Source organism: Lupinus angustifolius, chromosome LG18 (genome assembly GCF_001865875.1).
Source record: "Lupinus angustifolius cultivar Tanjil chromosome LG18, LupAngTanjil_v1.0, whole genome shotgun sequence".
Classification (NCBI taxonomy): domain Eukaryota; kingdom Viridiplantae; phylum Streptophyta; class Magnoliopsida; order Fabales; family Fabaceae; genus Lupinus; species Lupinus angustifolius.
In genome coordinates this window covers 13,462,355-13,477,927 of record NC_032026.1, presented here as the reverse complement: position 1 = coordinate 13,477,927, position 15,573 = coordinate 13,462,355, and the positions used below count along the sequence as shown (strand labels likewise).

Genomic DNA, 15,573 nt, shown 5'->3' with positions numbered 1-15,573 from the left:
TATATTATTTTTAATATATTTCCTTATCACAAAAGTAATTTGTTGGAAGAAGTGTTCAAGACTTTAGAAGAAATGAAAAAGAATAGAAGTGGGTACCTCCACAGTCAACAATATACATCCACGGTGCTGAGAGCTTTAAACTTAGCTTTACCTCAAAGAATTCAGTAAATCACACTCTAAAAGACAGACACAAATACTGATTAGAGAAATGTGTTTTAGCATATTTCTAGCAACTACTATGAGTTGATTTAAGTGCATGTGAATGATTATGGAAATATTACGTGTATAGCTATTTATTAACTTATGTCACAAATTACATTACTATAAATGATTTTGCATATATTTTTACATTTTTTAGCTTAATTATATTTTCTTTACCTATAAGATGATTGGTTTTTGTACAGAAAAAAGGTTGTCCAAAAAAAAAACAAGATGATTGGTTTAAGTTTTTTTCTTCCGGTTTTGGTACTTAAATATTTAAAATTTTGATTTTAATTCCTCCTATCAGTTAAATGATTATGGTATCAAAGTTGATCATGTCAAAAATAATATAATATGGTGTCACATATGAGTGTTAATTATGTATTACTACACACAATAAATTTATAATAAAACATTTTGAACATTTAAGAATTTGTCACATAAGTTTAGGTATTAAAACATAAAAACCCATCAACTTTCAAGAACTAAAAACATATTGAAGTTTTTATAATTATTATAATCAACTAAATGGTTACAAAAATGATACTCCTACTTCCTAAGTTTAGAGAAAAAGAACGAGGAGCCACACAATTTCTTTATATTCTATTTCCTTTTTTCCTAGAAAAACGAAGTTACTAATGTTTAAGAAAAGCACCCGAAGAAAAAAAACTTAAAGGGGGTAGGTATACCTACTTTATGTACTTAATACATTTCTTAACTTATACCCTTGCATGACTCTCTAGTTTAATCTTTCCCTAACATCAAAATTAAGGGTCACAATTATTCTCACTACCCTAAAGGAAATGCATGAAAAAATAAATAATTATATAACACTTTTATCCTTTAAATATACTTTTATATTTAAATACAAAAGAAAAATCAATAAGTTATCCTAAATATTTGTTTTTTATGCTATAACTCAGTTTGTCATGAAACATATATGTTATCCCACTTTTTATGTCACTTTATATACTATTATTTCTGATTGATTGAAAAAATTTATTTAAATTAAAAATATAATTATTATATATTTTTCTAGATAATAATACATCTTAATATAGGTAGAAAAAACAATGGGACAACAAATATAAATGTGGATGAAGAACAGCCACATTTTCATTTGTTTCAATATAATAAAAATAAATTGAGGACTTAATAAATAAATAAGTTTCACTTTTGTTTTAGGCTTAAGAAGAAGGGAGTAAAGGTTAAGGTGGTTCTGAAAAGCAGTAGTGAGAGAAACGAACATAAGATTCAGGTTACCATTGAAGCACAGGTAGTCGTAAAATGGAGCTTCTTCCGAAAATGAAGAAACTAGCCCAAAAGAAAAGAAAATGGAGAGGAGCTAGATAAAAAACTAACAATATTAGTAACAAAATTAGTTAAAAACTATAATTACTTAGAACTGATAATATTAATTACTTTTAATGTGACACCTAATAGTTAATACTTTAATATTTGCATTTGGTCCTTATTACTATATCAATCATGCCAATGTGTTTTCGTGGGGTAGATGTTGACTATATTTAAGTGTGAAATTCAACGTTAGATATTAAGAGAGAAATGGAAAAGTTTATAATATAAAATATTTGTAAAACCATTACCTTAATCTTTAAGTTCAAAATTTTGTGAATGATAGACACTATTATAATTAACCTCTCTAATTTTCTATCTGAGTGTCCAATTCTTTTTCCTTTAAATAAATGCACCCCTCACACACTAGCATAATTAATCTCTCTAATTTTCACATGAAACGTCAACAACCTCAGCCTCTCTCTTCTTCACTTTCCAAATCCTACCTAATCAAGTTTGACAAATGTTAAATCTGAAACTCTAAGCTTTCCTTAACCAAGTAACAAATTAAAAACTTAGTTAATGAATGGGCTAGCTTGATTTGTTAAATGTTAATGACCCACCAAATGTACCAAACTAAAGAGCATTTGAACCACCCCGTCAACACGTGATTTATAGAAAAGTAATAAACTCAAAATAATTTAAAGTCTTTGTTTTGGATTCATGTATATCCAAGCCAACCCAAAGTCTAAGTTATTAAGGTTTCATATCAAAAACTATTTGGTAATGAGAGAAGTAGTTTAACATGTATTTAAATCATTCTCAAAACAATAAGATAAACAATGTGAGACTTATTTTCTAACACACGTTAGCTTATGATCCATCACTTCATTCAGCTCTACTTTAAAGTTAAAACGACTTATGTCCAACAAGTTTTTGGAATAAGTGCTCATCCCAATTCAGGTGTGATAATAGCTTTTTTTGCAAAATTTCAACCTCGAACAATTGATTTGACTTAAAAATGTTAACTGTTTCTTGTCAAACTAGTGTGATGTTTTTTTATGGGCAAAAATAATTGTATTAATAATTTATGGAAGGTATAGAAAAAACTTATAAGGAATTATAGAATTACAAAAAGAAAACTAATTAAGATAGTAGACTAAGTCATAAGACATGCCAAAGGTTAGTATCCCAATTAGAATAAGTAAATGCATTATGCATACTTATATTTGGATCCCTTAATCCAAAACCAAACTTTTATTTTCACTCGGTTAGGAATGTGTTAAGTAGATGGTTTTTAGAGTTAAAAATTGCATTGTTTCTAACTAATCAAATAGACTAATTTGTTGCTAGCCAAACAATGCTCCAAATCCTCTTCGAGTGATTAGTATGAATTAGGCTCATATTCATGAGAAAATGACTAATTATTTTGGTAGGAAGTGTAATGTTGAAACCGTGTCAACCGTAGAGTAATTGCCAAATCAAATAGAAAAAAGGTGTTGAGAGGATTTAGTTTGCACGTTACAAAGTCAATATAAGGGTGAAAAATGGAATCCTTCTTTTAATTAAATCATTCATTGTTGGCATTTTCTCTTCAAATAATCGTCACACAAAAACATATACTTTGCATGAGGCTTTGGATTCCCACAATAGATTGGAATGATGTTGCTCATTATCCTGATGATGAACATTATGGAGAATAAGTCTCTAAGCAGATTTATTGAAATATTGATTGGTTTTATTATGTATATGTTTAACTCATTGACTAAAAAGCTATTAGATTATATAAAATTATTATATATAAAATTATTAAATTTTACCCCAAACACGATTAATATATATATAATTATTAATATATATATAATTATTAAATTATACATAAATACATATATAAAACCTATATATATATATATATATAAATTAGAACCTATATATACATATAAATACATGTTTCAGGCAGGTTCCTGTCGGGTTCAGGTTACCTGAAACTCGATGAATTCGGGAATGGTAGTTTTATTTTCAATCCACTTAATTCCTATTTAGATTTTGAATTTCGAGTTTAGGTAAGCACAAACCCGACCCCGACCCACCCCGTTGTCATTCCTGCCAAGAACAAACTTGTGAGTGTTGTCATTAGTTTCTTTACCTTATTGGGCTTATATCTAAATCTAAGCCCAAACAAGAGCAACTAGAAAATCAAGCCCAAACACCTCAACATGTTCATCTAAGAAAAATCCCATTCCCAAAATGCAGGTTTTGGTGTGGTTTAGTTGTTCATAGATCATAGTTCATAGCGCCATAGCCAAAATCTCGTGCTGCTAACGCCATCCATCAACGATGCAGAGATGGGTTACCAAGCTTCGTTCTTTCGCCGTTCATTATTCACGCCACCCTCTACCAACTCCCTCTCCTCCTCGCTTCTTCCACCACGCGCCGCCGCACTCCCTTCTTCACTCTGCTGCTTCCAATAACCTCATTTCTCGTCCTATCTTCAATTTATCTTCATTTTCTCCTCAAAATTTTCGTCCTTCCCCATTTCCCACCTCCGTAAGTTATTCATTTCCATGTAATTTTTATTGGGTTGCTTTGTTTCATAGGAAATTTAATAACTTTGCGAAATTAACGTTGGAATTTGCATTTGTTCATTATATACAGTTTGTTCAAGTGAGAAATGTATCGTCACGTGAACGAAAGAAGAGAAGAAAACCAATGACTCCAGTTACTTCTAAGCTTAAGAAAACCAAAATGAAATCTTATTCGTGCGTTTCATTTTCTAATATGCTCATTTCCATTTTTTATTATTTTACACTAAATGTTTCGCTTTTTTGCTTATTTTTTTTGGAGCAGGTCTTTCAAGTTGAGGTTCAGAGTAATGAATGATGGGAACATTAGGCGATGGAAGGAGGGAAAACGTCACAATGCTCATTTGAAGGTGCATATTTTATTGTTACTTTTCCCTTTCATGGATAGTAATAAGGTCTTAAGCTATCTAGCAAGGATACTTCAAAATGGTTCTCATACTATTGGATACAATATACCGTAGTTACATGATTCTCTCATTTATTCTAGGTTCTGCGTACCAAATTCATGGTACCTTGTACCACTTAGTTGTCGTGAAGAAAATCTTATAAATTTTAGATATTTCTTGTCAATGTGTCGTCTTTCAATTAATTTATCAATTTTAGAGGGTGAGTCTCGGCACAACAGTAAGGTTGTTTACCTTATGACATGGAGGTCATGTCCAAATCCTGGAAACAATTTCTTCACTCATGAAGGTAAGACTACATGCATATACTCTCCTCATATCCCACTAGGTGGAAATCTCATGTATTGGACCATCCTTTTTATCAATTTAACTGTGCGCCTGAGCGCCCTGCATCTATCATCTATGCTTCATTGGTCCTATGGTAATGCGATGAATTGTTGAAATATGAGGTCTTGAGTGGTTTTTCTTTAGGATTCTCCATATTCTCAATAATAATTGTGTTGTTCCGTCAGTGTCAAATGAATCACATTAAACTTATTCCGAAAATTCCATATCAACATTTCATCAGGTGCAATTGTGCAAATAAATGGCCAAAGCCTTTCCCGACTAAGTAATTAACTTGATTATATTGAGAGTAAACAGTGATGTCCTTATAAAGCAAGTTCCCTGTAGTATTTGTTGTACATCACATTTCTTATTCCTTGGAATAAATTGGTTAAACACTTAACTGGAAACAGTGTATTCTTCTTTCAGGGGGAGGAGATAATGTTTGAATCAATGATATTCTGTTAGGACCTCCAACATCGAGTCAGTCCCCTAAAGATCTTAGATATCAATTTAGTTCTCCATGGTGTTAAATAAAACATCAATTTTGGGACCAACCTACTTTTCAAAGATATATAGATTAGCTAGATTGATTTACATTTTAAATTTCGTGGAACCAAGTTCATGTCCTGGGTATATTTGGGGACCAATTTGAGTGTTCAGCCTATCTGATATGAGTGACTCAAAACTACTAGCTTCTTACTTAATAGCACTGATAGCTAAAATTATGATTTGACTTGGTGATGACAGACGAGGCAAAAATTATGGTATGCTTGTATATAGTGTATTAATCAGTATTTTGTATAAAAAATACCAAATAGTCACATCACACTAGTGTCATTCGTTGTGGCCGTGTGCTGTCATGAAGATAGGTCAATATGTTATGATTCAAGTTATGTGAATAAACATATGATTTATCAGAGTAAAAGTATTTGCATTTGTAGCCCTTGTTGTGGGTGTGTAGACTGTAGTAATGGATGTCTGGTTTCATTTCTTTTAACGAAAGATTAATTTATTAACAGATAAGAGAATAGTACAAATGCTAGAGAAGAATAAATCCTATGGAAATTATAATATAAGGAGAAACCAAAACTAAGAACAAGAAACATGCAGCAAAGCTTGCCAATCTCTTTGGATATTTGTCAAAGAAACCCTCCGAAAAGGGTGTGAGCAGAATACCACAAAGAATCTAGAAAACTACTACCTTTCCAGTTTTTCATTAGAGATTTAGAGATCGTGTAACTCAGCTTTATGGTGACCATTACCGTGAAGTGCTAGCATCTACCTCATCCATGTGAGATATGAAACTCCCATAAGGTAGAGTCTCTACTCTCTACTCTTATCAGATAGGCTTTCCAGAGCTGGTTCTTCTCTACATGAAATGGCACCAAAAATCAGTTGAAATCCTCCTCCTGATGTTGATGGGCCATTCTTTTCAACCGAAGTGGGGTGATGCTTGAGTTGATTGGCATTAGGGAATGGGTTATTATATGCATCACTAGCTTAATTGATGAGTTATAGGTCCTTTCCCACCAGTCCTATAATAATAATAGCACATACACTCTAAAATTGCGTTTAATTAAAAATTGAACACAAAGGAGTTGTTGAGTATATTCAAGTGTAAAGTCTCACATTGGATGAAATGAAATTAGTGTAAGACTTTATAAGTGGATAAGACCCATGAACCGTTGCCTTAAGGTTTTGGTTTCAAATGTGGTGTCTCACTTATAATTGGTCGGAGCTCCCCAGTCATAGATCTTAACAAGTAGCATCAGAGTCGTTTGTTCAGTTGGGATATGGTAGATCTAATGGGGAGTAGTGAGTGTGTGAAACCCGAACTTGAGGGAAGGTTGTTGGATAAATTCAAGCGTGAGAACTCCCACCATGGATAGGATGAATGAGACCAAATAGTTATCTTTTCTTCTCTTCAGTTTCTCTCATTACAAGATTTGTGAATTTGCCATTTTCTACTTTGATTATGTGAATTATATATATCAATATAGTCCATTGTCCTTTAAATTGATGAACTTCTGGTATTCATTGCAGTCGAAGAAATCAAAACGTAGACTCAGGAAACCCGGTATTGTCCCTGCAGCTTATGCCAAAGTAATGAAGAAGCTCAATTTTGGTGGTTAGAACAGTGTAACTTGCTGCCAGTTACTACCTGGAGTTGGTCTTAACTCTGATCAACTCTCCACTTTCACAATTTAGAATCTGTAGAATGAGCAAAAATAGAGTTTCAAAGTTTGATAATATTTGGGGGTTATGCCTGTGTTCAAAGTGGCCATTTTTTTAGTGGACAATGCATGCAATATTGTTAACCTGCAATGGCTGATTGATCCTTTGTTGAGATACATTTGATTTGTTTTTTCTTTGAAAAAATATTGTAGTTTTGGTTTTTTGTACTTCAATAAATAATAATGGCTTGATTAAATTTTTTGTTCTTGTTTCTCCTTTTTCTTACGTTACATTCTTGTGTGGCCATTCAGTATTGAGGGAAAAAAACCTTTGATCAATGTCATATAATGTTGATAATCATACACAAGGTTCCAAATTGCATAACTTTGTATCAAATTTTACTTTAAGTGCACTAATGTAAGAAAAGAAAACATCATTGACAAGGGGTGGTTTGGAGATGTAAAATCTTGTTGATTCCCAAATATCATATAAGTTTTATGTTTGATCCCATAGAGTAACATTTAGTGGGAGTGATGGTGATACATCCAAAAAACCATAATTAGTTTCTTACCTATAAGAGAATATCCTTAATTAAAAAAAATTGTAACAATTTTTATTTCATGGGTAGAAATTTTACCTTTCCAAAGGTACTTGCTAGAATGTGTTTAAAAAAATACATTTTCACAGTAGCAGATTGATGACTGAGTTTTTCTTTTCTTTGCTTATACATATAAATGAAGATATATATATATATATATTGATAATTTATGATTTCTTTACACTTTCACTGTATCACCTATCATTCATATTCCATCAACATTGATTTTTAAATATAAGTAATACAAATGAATTACTTATATTTTATCTGTATGTATATAAATTTTTACACAGACAATATATAAATATTACACTCATACACGAAACTCGTCCGGCTATATGAATGGCTCATATAATCATCTTCATAGTTTCATGCCCACATAGTTGGGCATGTGATAATGGCCTCCATAGATTATAAGATATATCTTAACAAATGGATTATTGCGTCCTATATAATCAACATTGCTGTGGCCATTAGATAAGCAATGGAAGAATAATGACTTAAAGGAATGTTCGGACTATGCACCAGGACTGAAGGTGAAGTATGACATAGGTGCCCACAATTTCAGCCAATTATTGCAAGCAAACTTTGTCTGACTGCTGGAATTGAGCAAAGTATAGATCCAAATATACCATTCAGAGCATAAGCAATGGCACAAAATGGGAGAGCCTCAGGTTCCTTGGCAGATAAAGCTGCGGTTCCGAGCCCGTGGGCACTGTATAAATTCATTCCAGAGCAAACAAAGTAAAATAATCACATATGCTTGAAGAAGAAAAATGAATGCTGTGTCCTAAATTTATACTACTTTTCTTGTCCACACTACAAATCAACTAAATTTGACAAGAGTGCACATTCAGAATCAGAAACTGTGTCAATGACCATTAACTTATGCTGGCATTTGAATTTGGATTGTAGAAATAATGGTTTCTTGGTCAAATGAATGATATATGAGTTGCATAATGTACCTAGATGCAGCTGCTATTCCTCGAGCAATTGGATCACGAAAACGGAGTTTGTCAAGTGTTGATTCCACAAAATTTGCTCCAACTAGACCAGTTACTACAACCATAGCTGCTGTGATAGATGCATTGGCACCTGCAATACACCAATGCAAATTTTCGAAGATTTTTTTCAAATGTTGTTTGGTGATGGGAAAAGGGAAAATACCCTTTGAATAAAGCAAGACCAAGCAGCCTCTGTCTGATTTTTTCATTTAGCTTCTATTTAGATTTACTGTAGACATGATCATTGGGATAAACAGTAGCAATTCGGACATAATATTTACCTTCAAAGAAAGAAACGATGCTAAGGGCCAATGCCACTGTTATGCATCTGGGTAGAATGGACACAGTTATAGACGGTTCTAATGCAACTAGACGTCCAACAAGGGCAGTTGAGTACAATGAGAAAATGGTAGAGATGATGACAGAGGTGAAAATTTCAGCAGCGTGCCTTTTCATAAGCTGAATATGACAGATAAATCATTAGTTAATACTTAAATGTGTTAGACATTATAGATAATTGGGGATGGAGAAAGATGATGTTGCACAGCATGCTTTGTATTTGGATATATATCATGCTTATGAATGGCAATTGGTATATCTGGTGCATGTAAAAAGAAAGATAAGCACACAGTTCTATGTTCTAGTTTATATCTGCATCTGTCAAGTAAAATTTAACTCTATAAAGCCATTTGCCAATGACAATCCCATTTACATAATAAAAGTCTTACTCTTTCCTAATTTGGTAAAGAAGATAAGGATAAAAAACAGATACAAGAGATACCTCCTGCATAACATAGTTGGAATACCAACACAAGAGATACCTCCTGAAGCATCACGGCATGAAGGTACTTTATGATTATTATTAATTTTAATATGTACTTGCTCTCATGTTTTTCAAATACTACGCAATAGTTAACATGAACTCAAAGTTTTTAATCCAACCTCAGTATTTGTGCTCTATTTATTGTACATCATTAGTTGTTCAGCAATCAGTACTAACTTGTATTGCATTTCCCAGATTTTAAGGCTGACTACAATTTCCCTATTTTTGTCAAACATGAAAAGAAAAAGCTTGCAAAGTAATGAAAATATATTGAATTTATTTTCTTCCTTTTTTTAATGCAATATAGGACTTATCAAGTGATAAATCTAGATGCTTACCTTTCTTTGTGTGAACATAGAGAAGGCGAAGGAGAGAATGACAGATCCTAAAAATCCCACCAGAATGTCACCAGCTCCAGGATTGGATGATGACTTTGTAAGGTAATATCCTGTGAGTTTTGAAAGAAGAATCAACAAAACTACAACAAAGCAAGGTAGTTGCATAGTTATATAAAGAGGAAAGCCATTCAGCACCACAAATTTACAATACTATATTTTTAGGCTATAAGAGGGTGAACTTCGATGCAATGGTAAGGTTGCTTATGTTATGACCTTAAGATCATGGGTCCAAATCCTGGAAACAACATTTTCCCTTGCAAAGGTAAGATTGTGTACGTATATCCTCCTCATACCCCACTAGATGGGAGCTTCGTAGATTGGGCTGCCCTTTTTTATAATATCAGTTTGTAAATCAAACCAAATAAGGCAAGCTTAGCTCAAGAATATCTAGGCATAGGGTTATATTTTGGACAACTCATTGTCTAGTGAAGACTTTGACAAAAAAACATTTGAACTGTTCACACTAGTCATTACTTATTTTGGAAGGGAAGCAAACTTTGAAAGCATACAGTGAATCATAAGGTATCTAGACTTCGAATTTTACTTTCTAACTAGTGACTCTGAACTTAACCTTTTCCTTGTTGAAGATGGAAACCAAATAAAGAACAAGCTTATATGATCGTAAATTAAATGTTTAACTTTTAACTATACCTAGAATAGGATCAAGCCCTGACTTGGAAATATACCCAAAAACAAATGCTGTTAGAATTGCAGACACTGAGCAGAAAAGTATTGGATGGACGATTTTCTTCACGTTTGACGGCAATCTGGAAAAAATATAGTGAGAAAGTGCAAAGTACAGTGGTTCATAATAAAATGTTAATAGCATGTTCATAAGAATATTTCACTTTTTTCTTCATATATGCAGAACCAACCATGTAAGTAGTAATTCTGAGTGTGCATATGCATTAGTGTAATGCTTACTTCGAACCAACCATGTAGCCTAACACTGTGGACGCAAGCAAGAATGGGAGGCATGTTCTGGCTCTTGTCCCCAATGCCATTGGAAAAAATAATGAAGAAACAAATGATATAAGGAAAACCGCAGTCCATGCCCAGATTTCAATGGAAGAAAATGGCGGGGGCTTTTCCACAGGCTCGGCATCTAATAATTCTGTCTTCACAGCTTTTCTTACAGCTAGAGCCGTATAAGCAGTAACACAAAGTGTAGCCAGCCATCCTCCAACTGCACAACATTGACAAGTCTCATCATTAAATTGCAACAAACATTTAATTACACAAACATACCCAGATAATAAAAATATTCAACACTCATTGCTTAACTAGTAACCTATGTGATACTAGTTAAATTCAAATTGTAATAAACAACTGAGTTGTTGAATGAACTGAACTCAAAATGCATACTTTGTGGCTTCCAGCTACATGAAAGGTATAAGATTCAAAGAGAAGCCAAATCCAAAACACAAATGATTAACACAACAGCATTTCATATTTGAACTCGAAAAAGACGAAAACTGCTATTTGATTCATGGAGAAGCATTGTATTTAGTTTTTCTTCTTAATAAAAAACTTATTTTTATAATTCTTAACCCACAGATTATGACAGTGACTAGCATTTGTAATAACATAACATTGAGAAATAAGAAAAACATGTATGAACCTATAATAAGGGCAATCTTAATAGCAGCTGAAGGGGGAATTTCTTTAACAGATAGTGGCAGCACAGCCAAATAAGGAACATAGAACAAAGGGAGCCATCTATGAATGAAAGTGAGCCCTGGCTCAAAGAAATTCATCAAACTCAAAGCTATGGATGGCACAGTAAAATCTAGTAATACCAAAACAACGAAAATACAGAACATTCCAAACAGGGCACTTGGGAATTCAATCGAAGCAGCTTTAAACACTTTCTTCAAAATAGCATCAATCAAGAGAAGAAGACCCAGTGACAGAATCCAATGCAATTGAATAATTAAGCATTGGAACAAAGAATGAAATTGGGTTTGGGTCACTGTGGGAGTGTCCCCAGTTTCTGGTTCAACTAGTTTGGCTGAAAGTTCTTCACTTGAGATACCCATTTGCTACAAAAATTGAAATTGTGTACAAGGGGTTTGATGGGTATGGCTGTGGTGAGTGTAGAAGATGATAAATAATGATAACCCAAAAATTGATTTCTTTAATTTTATAAAAAAAAACAGATAGTTTTTTGGAATTTATTGTCAATGATTAGAGCATGATGACAAATGAAACTCTCCTTAAATTTAAATGGGCAATTTTTCTCATTTTTACTCTAAGGGTATAACTCTATCATCTCCTCACCATTTGTCTTTAAGTGACATTTAATAACAGTCACTTGAAAGGAATGTTGTTGGTATAAAAAGAAAAAATAAATCTTGTTAAATGTGTATTTTTAACTAAACTCAAGCGAATATCATTAAATGTATACTTATTACTTTTAACAGTTCACTCAAATGGATATGGTTAAATATCTACTTATTACTTTTAATTAGAGATAGCAAAATGTGTCAGCAAATGCCCGCAATGTTATCTTAACAGACAAAATGACATGCTCTGCCCATTTTAAAACGGGCTAACAAGCATGTGGACAACGACACATTCATAGTAAATATAAAAAGTAAAAACTAATAGAAAAAAATTAAATAAAGTAGTTGAAGATCATTTTTAAAAACATTTGATCTTTTATATGAAGTTGAACAAAACATACCACATAACAATTTTTTAAGACATTACATCATAGTATATTTAAAAAAATCTTTTTTATTACATCAACCCCGCGGGCCGTCCATATTGCTCAAGAGAAATGTATGAGGGCATTGCGGGCGAAACATGCAACCAAGCAAATTTTGTATGTCATGCTTGCAAAATTTGCGGGCTACATGGCCCGGACCGTAGGCTTAGCCTGTTTTGCTATTTATACTTTTAATATTGATGATCACTCAAGCGACTCAAGTTTGAGCTCTTACACGTTTACTCTCAACAAAGCTCACTCAAACGAGCACTGTTAAATGTATATTTTCTATTTTCAATAGCCCCTACTCAAACGAACGTTATTAAATGCATATTTTCTACTTTTAAAGGTATTTTTTAAAAGCAAATATTGTTAAATGTCTACTTTCAATTTTGTTCCCTCAAGTGAGCACTCGTAGATATCTATTTTACAAACACTCAATCTAATGAGCATTACACGTCTATTTTTAACAACGCTCACTCCATCGAACGCTATTAGATATCTATGTTAAAGTTTTGATATGAAGATCACTTTATATGAAATGAAGAAAATAGAATCATCGCACTTTCATCCTCTTTTAGTTGTTGGTTAATATGTTTCCCTTTTTTCCCTTCGTTTTTTATTATTTTAAGGGCTTTGTATAAATAACATTTGTACTTCATTTGGAGAATGATTCTCCATTTATGGACAAAGATATATCACTCCTAGCACATCAAAGTTTATTGAAAATCCATTTTTTCTTATGGACTGTCATTGGGATTCTCTTAGTTTATTTTATTTATTTAAAAATATAGTGTAATATATAAACAATGTTATGCAAATATTCATACATAGTTAATATATCATTCATCGTTCATGTTTATATAAAAAAGTTCACAATTAGTGTATATATTTTTTCAGATAGATTTTAATATACTATTTATATCATCTTAGATATTTGTAGGCTAACATTCCAAGAATTCTTATTATTAAAACAAATAAATATTTTGTAAAATCAGTTTAGATCTTATTGTATTACATATCATAATCATCATATGTTTTTTTTCTCATTTATAATTATACCTATTAGTGTGGCCAAAGACACTTTATACATCATATCATATTTTTACTTTCTAGTGTCAAGTATTGAAGTTTTATTATTTTATTTTGTTGAATCAGAATATTTTTTGTATTGAATATATTTTATATTATAAATTTTGTTGACTCTACTTTATATTATATTTTTTTATCTTTATTTTAATTGTCAAATGAATGTGAGAGAGTGGTTAATATATTGGTGGTGGTTACATATGATTATATGGTTTTTTTAGAAATTAAAGTGTTAATTGTAAAATAAGAAATAGAAAATTACGCCTAAATAGTTATATCATGCTTTCTCTTTATATATATAACTAGTAGTGACAAGCACTTCGTGTCTACCGACCCATACTCTAGCTTTATATATAGTATATATATATATAATAGATATAAATATAAATATACAATTATAAATATTATATAACTATATAATGTCACTTAAAAAACCATAGGGTATAATGTATGATATATGATGGTCTGATGGTGCCCCACATTTTTTAATTGAATAATATTAAATTGTAAGTTAATATTGAAATAAAGAGAGTTATATTAATATATACTAAAATTTAAAAATAACTTATAAAAAATATATGTGATAATAAAAATAATAGGAATATGATGTATGTTGAAAATATAAATTAATAATAAAAATAAAATAGGAAACAAATTTACAATGTATAGTCATTAATTTCTTTATAATAGTAAATATAGATAATATATTAGGGTGGCTCTTTTTTTACATTGAAAAATAAAAGCAAAATGATAAAAAAACTAAGTAGCTATCAAAGCTGGAGTATCAATCAACAAAGTGAGTGAGAATTATTATACAACAATAATTTTAAGTTTTGAAAGTGTATCTATAGATAAAAGATTTTAAAAAATTATAGAAAGACAGATACAAAGTGAGTATCAATCAACAAAGACAGAGATACAACAGAAGTACATGGTTCTACTCTCTCAACAAAAACATGTAATATCATTTAAAAAAAATTATATGTTTATTATTTTTTCTATTTTTACTTTATTGATTTAGGACATAATTTGATACACTAATAATAAGGGACAACATATCTTTGTAAACTACTATATGTCCAAACTGAACTGTGCGGTATATATTACAAAAATATTAAACGTCACAATAAAACAAAACTATGGTTAATCTTCCCGGGTTTTCGCATATAATCTGCATAAGATTGAGGAAAATTTTCAAGGCATGCAAGTTCATAATCTACAGAAATTATAAGTGTAATGTTAAGATTGTGGAAGACATAGAACACATGCCCCGCACCCTTATTGCACCGACACAAGTAGGAGCCCATAAGAGCCACGATAGAGGTCATTATTAATGTTGTTATTAAATATTTTTACCATATTTTTCACTTTGTTTAGTGACGAATCTTGATTTAAAATTTAGAGGGAACAATAATATTTAATTATAATTTATAATTAAAATTATTTGATTAACAATAAATAAATATAAATAATATAATTGTTTTAAAGTTTTAAAAGAAAACATATTAATTCTATAATAAATACTCATTTCAGTCGCTCAATGTTTTTCGACTTTACCAGTTTAGTCCCTCAAAAAATTAAGAATCCAAAATCGTCATAAAAATTTCAAATGTATGTCAAATTTATCATTTTTAGCATGTTTTACAACAAATAGAAACTATTTGACCATAAAACTGACTAATTTGACCCACATTTTAAATTTTTGGGGACTATTTTGAGTTTTCAATTTTTGAAGAACCAGACTGGTAAGGTCAAAAAAATATGAGGAACTGAAAATAAATATTTTATCTTAATTCTAAATAACATTAATTTACAACTAAAGATGTTAATGAAAAATATACATTCATTTAAAATGTCACTTTTCGGACTTTTAAAAACTTAAACTCATAGATTATTGAATTATGTGTAAAAAATTAATTATTTAATTTTTTCATATAAATAGCCACATTACCACTAAGAAATTCATCTT

At 31.1% G+C, this 15,573-nt stretch overlaps 2 protein-coding genes across 2 annotated transcripts; one reads left to right on the top strand and one right to left on the bottom strand.

The window, feature by feature from the left end:
* On the top strand, nucleotides 3,705–7,238 carry LOC109333157. Its single transcript, XM_019568478.1, has 5 exons — nucleotides 3,705–3,783; nucleotides 3,824–4,041; nucleotides 4,150–4,253; nucleotides 4,342–4,426; nucleotides 6,851–7,238. The coding sequence occupies exons 2-5, from the start codon at nucleotides 3,832–3,834 to the stop codon at nucleotides 6,938–6,940; spliced, it is 489 nt and encodes a 162-aa protein (XP_019424023.1). The 5' UTR covers nucleotides 3,705–3,783; nucleotides 3,824–3,831; the 3' UTR covers nucleotides 6,941–7,238.
* On the bottom strand, nucleotides 7,916–11,946 carry LOC109333156 (plastidal glycolate/glycerate translocator 1, chloroplastic-like). The gene is made up of 7 exons (XM_019568476.1): nucleotides 11,427–11,946; nucleotides 10,730–10,991; nucleotides 10,457–10,572; nucleotides 9,746–9,855; nucleotides 8,866–9,043; nucleotides 8,546–8,675; nucleotides 7,916–8,295 (listed from the first exon to the last, which is right to left on the bottom strand). Exons 1-7 carry the CDS (start codon nucleotides 11,842–11,844, stop codon nucleotides 8,145–8,147), a joined length of 1,365 nt encoding a protein of 454 aa, XP_019424021.1. The 5' UTR covers nucleotides 11,845–11,946; the 3' UTR covers nucleotides 7,916–8,144.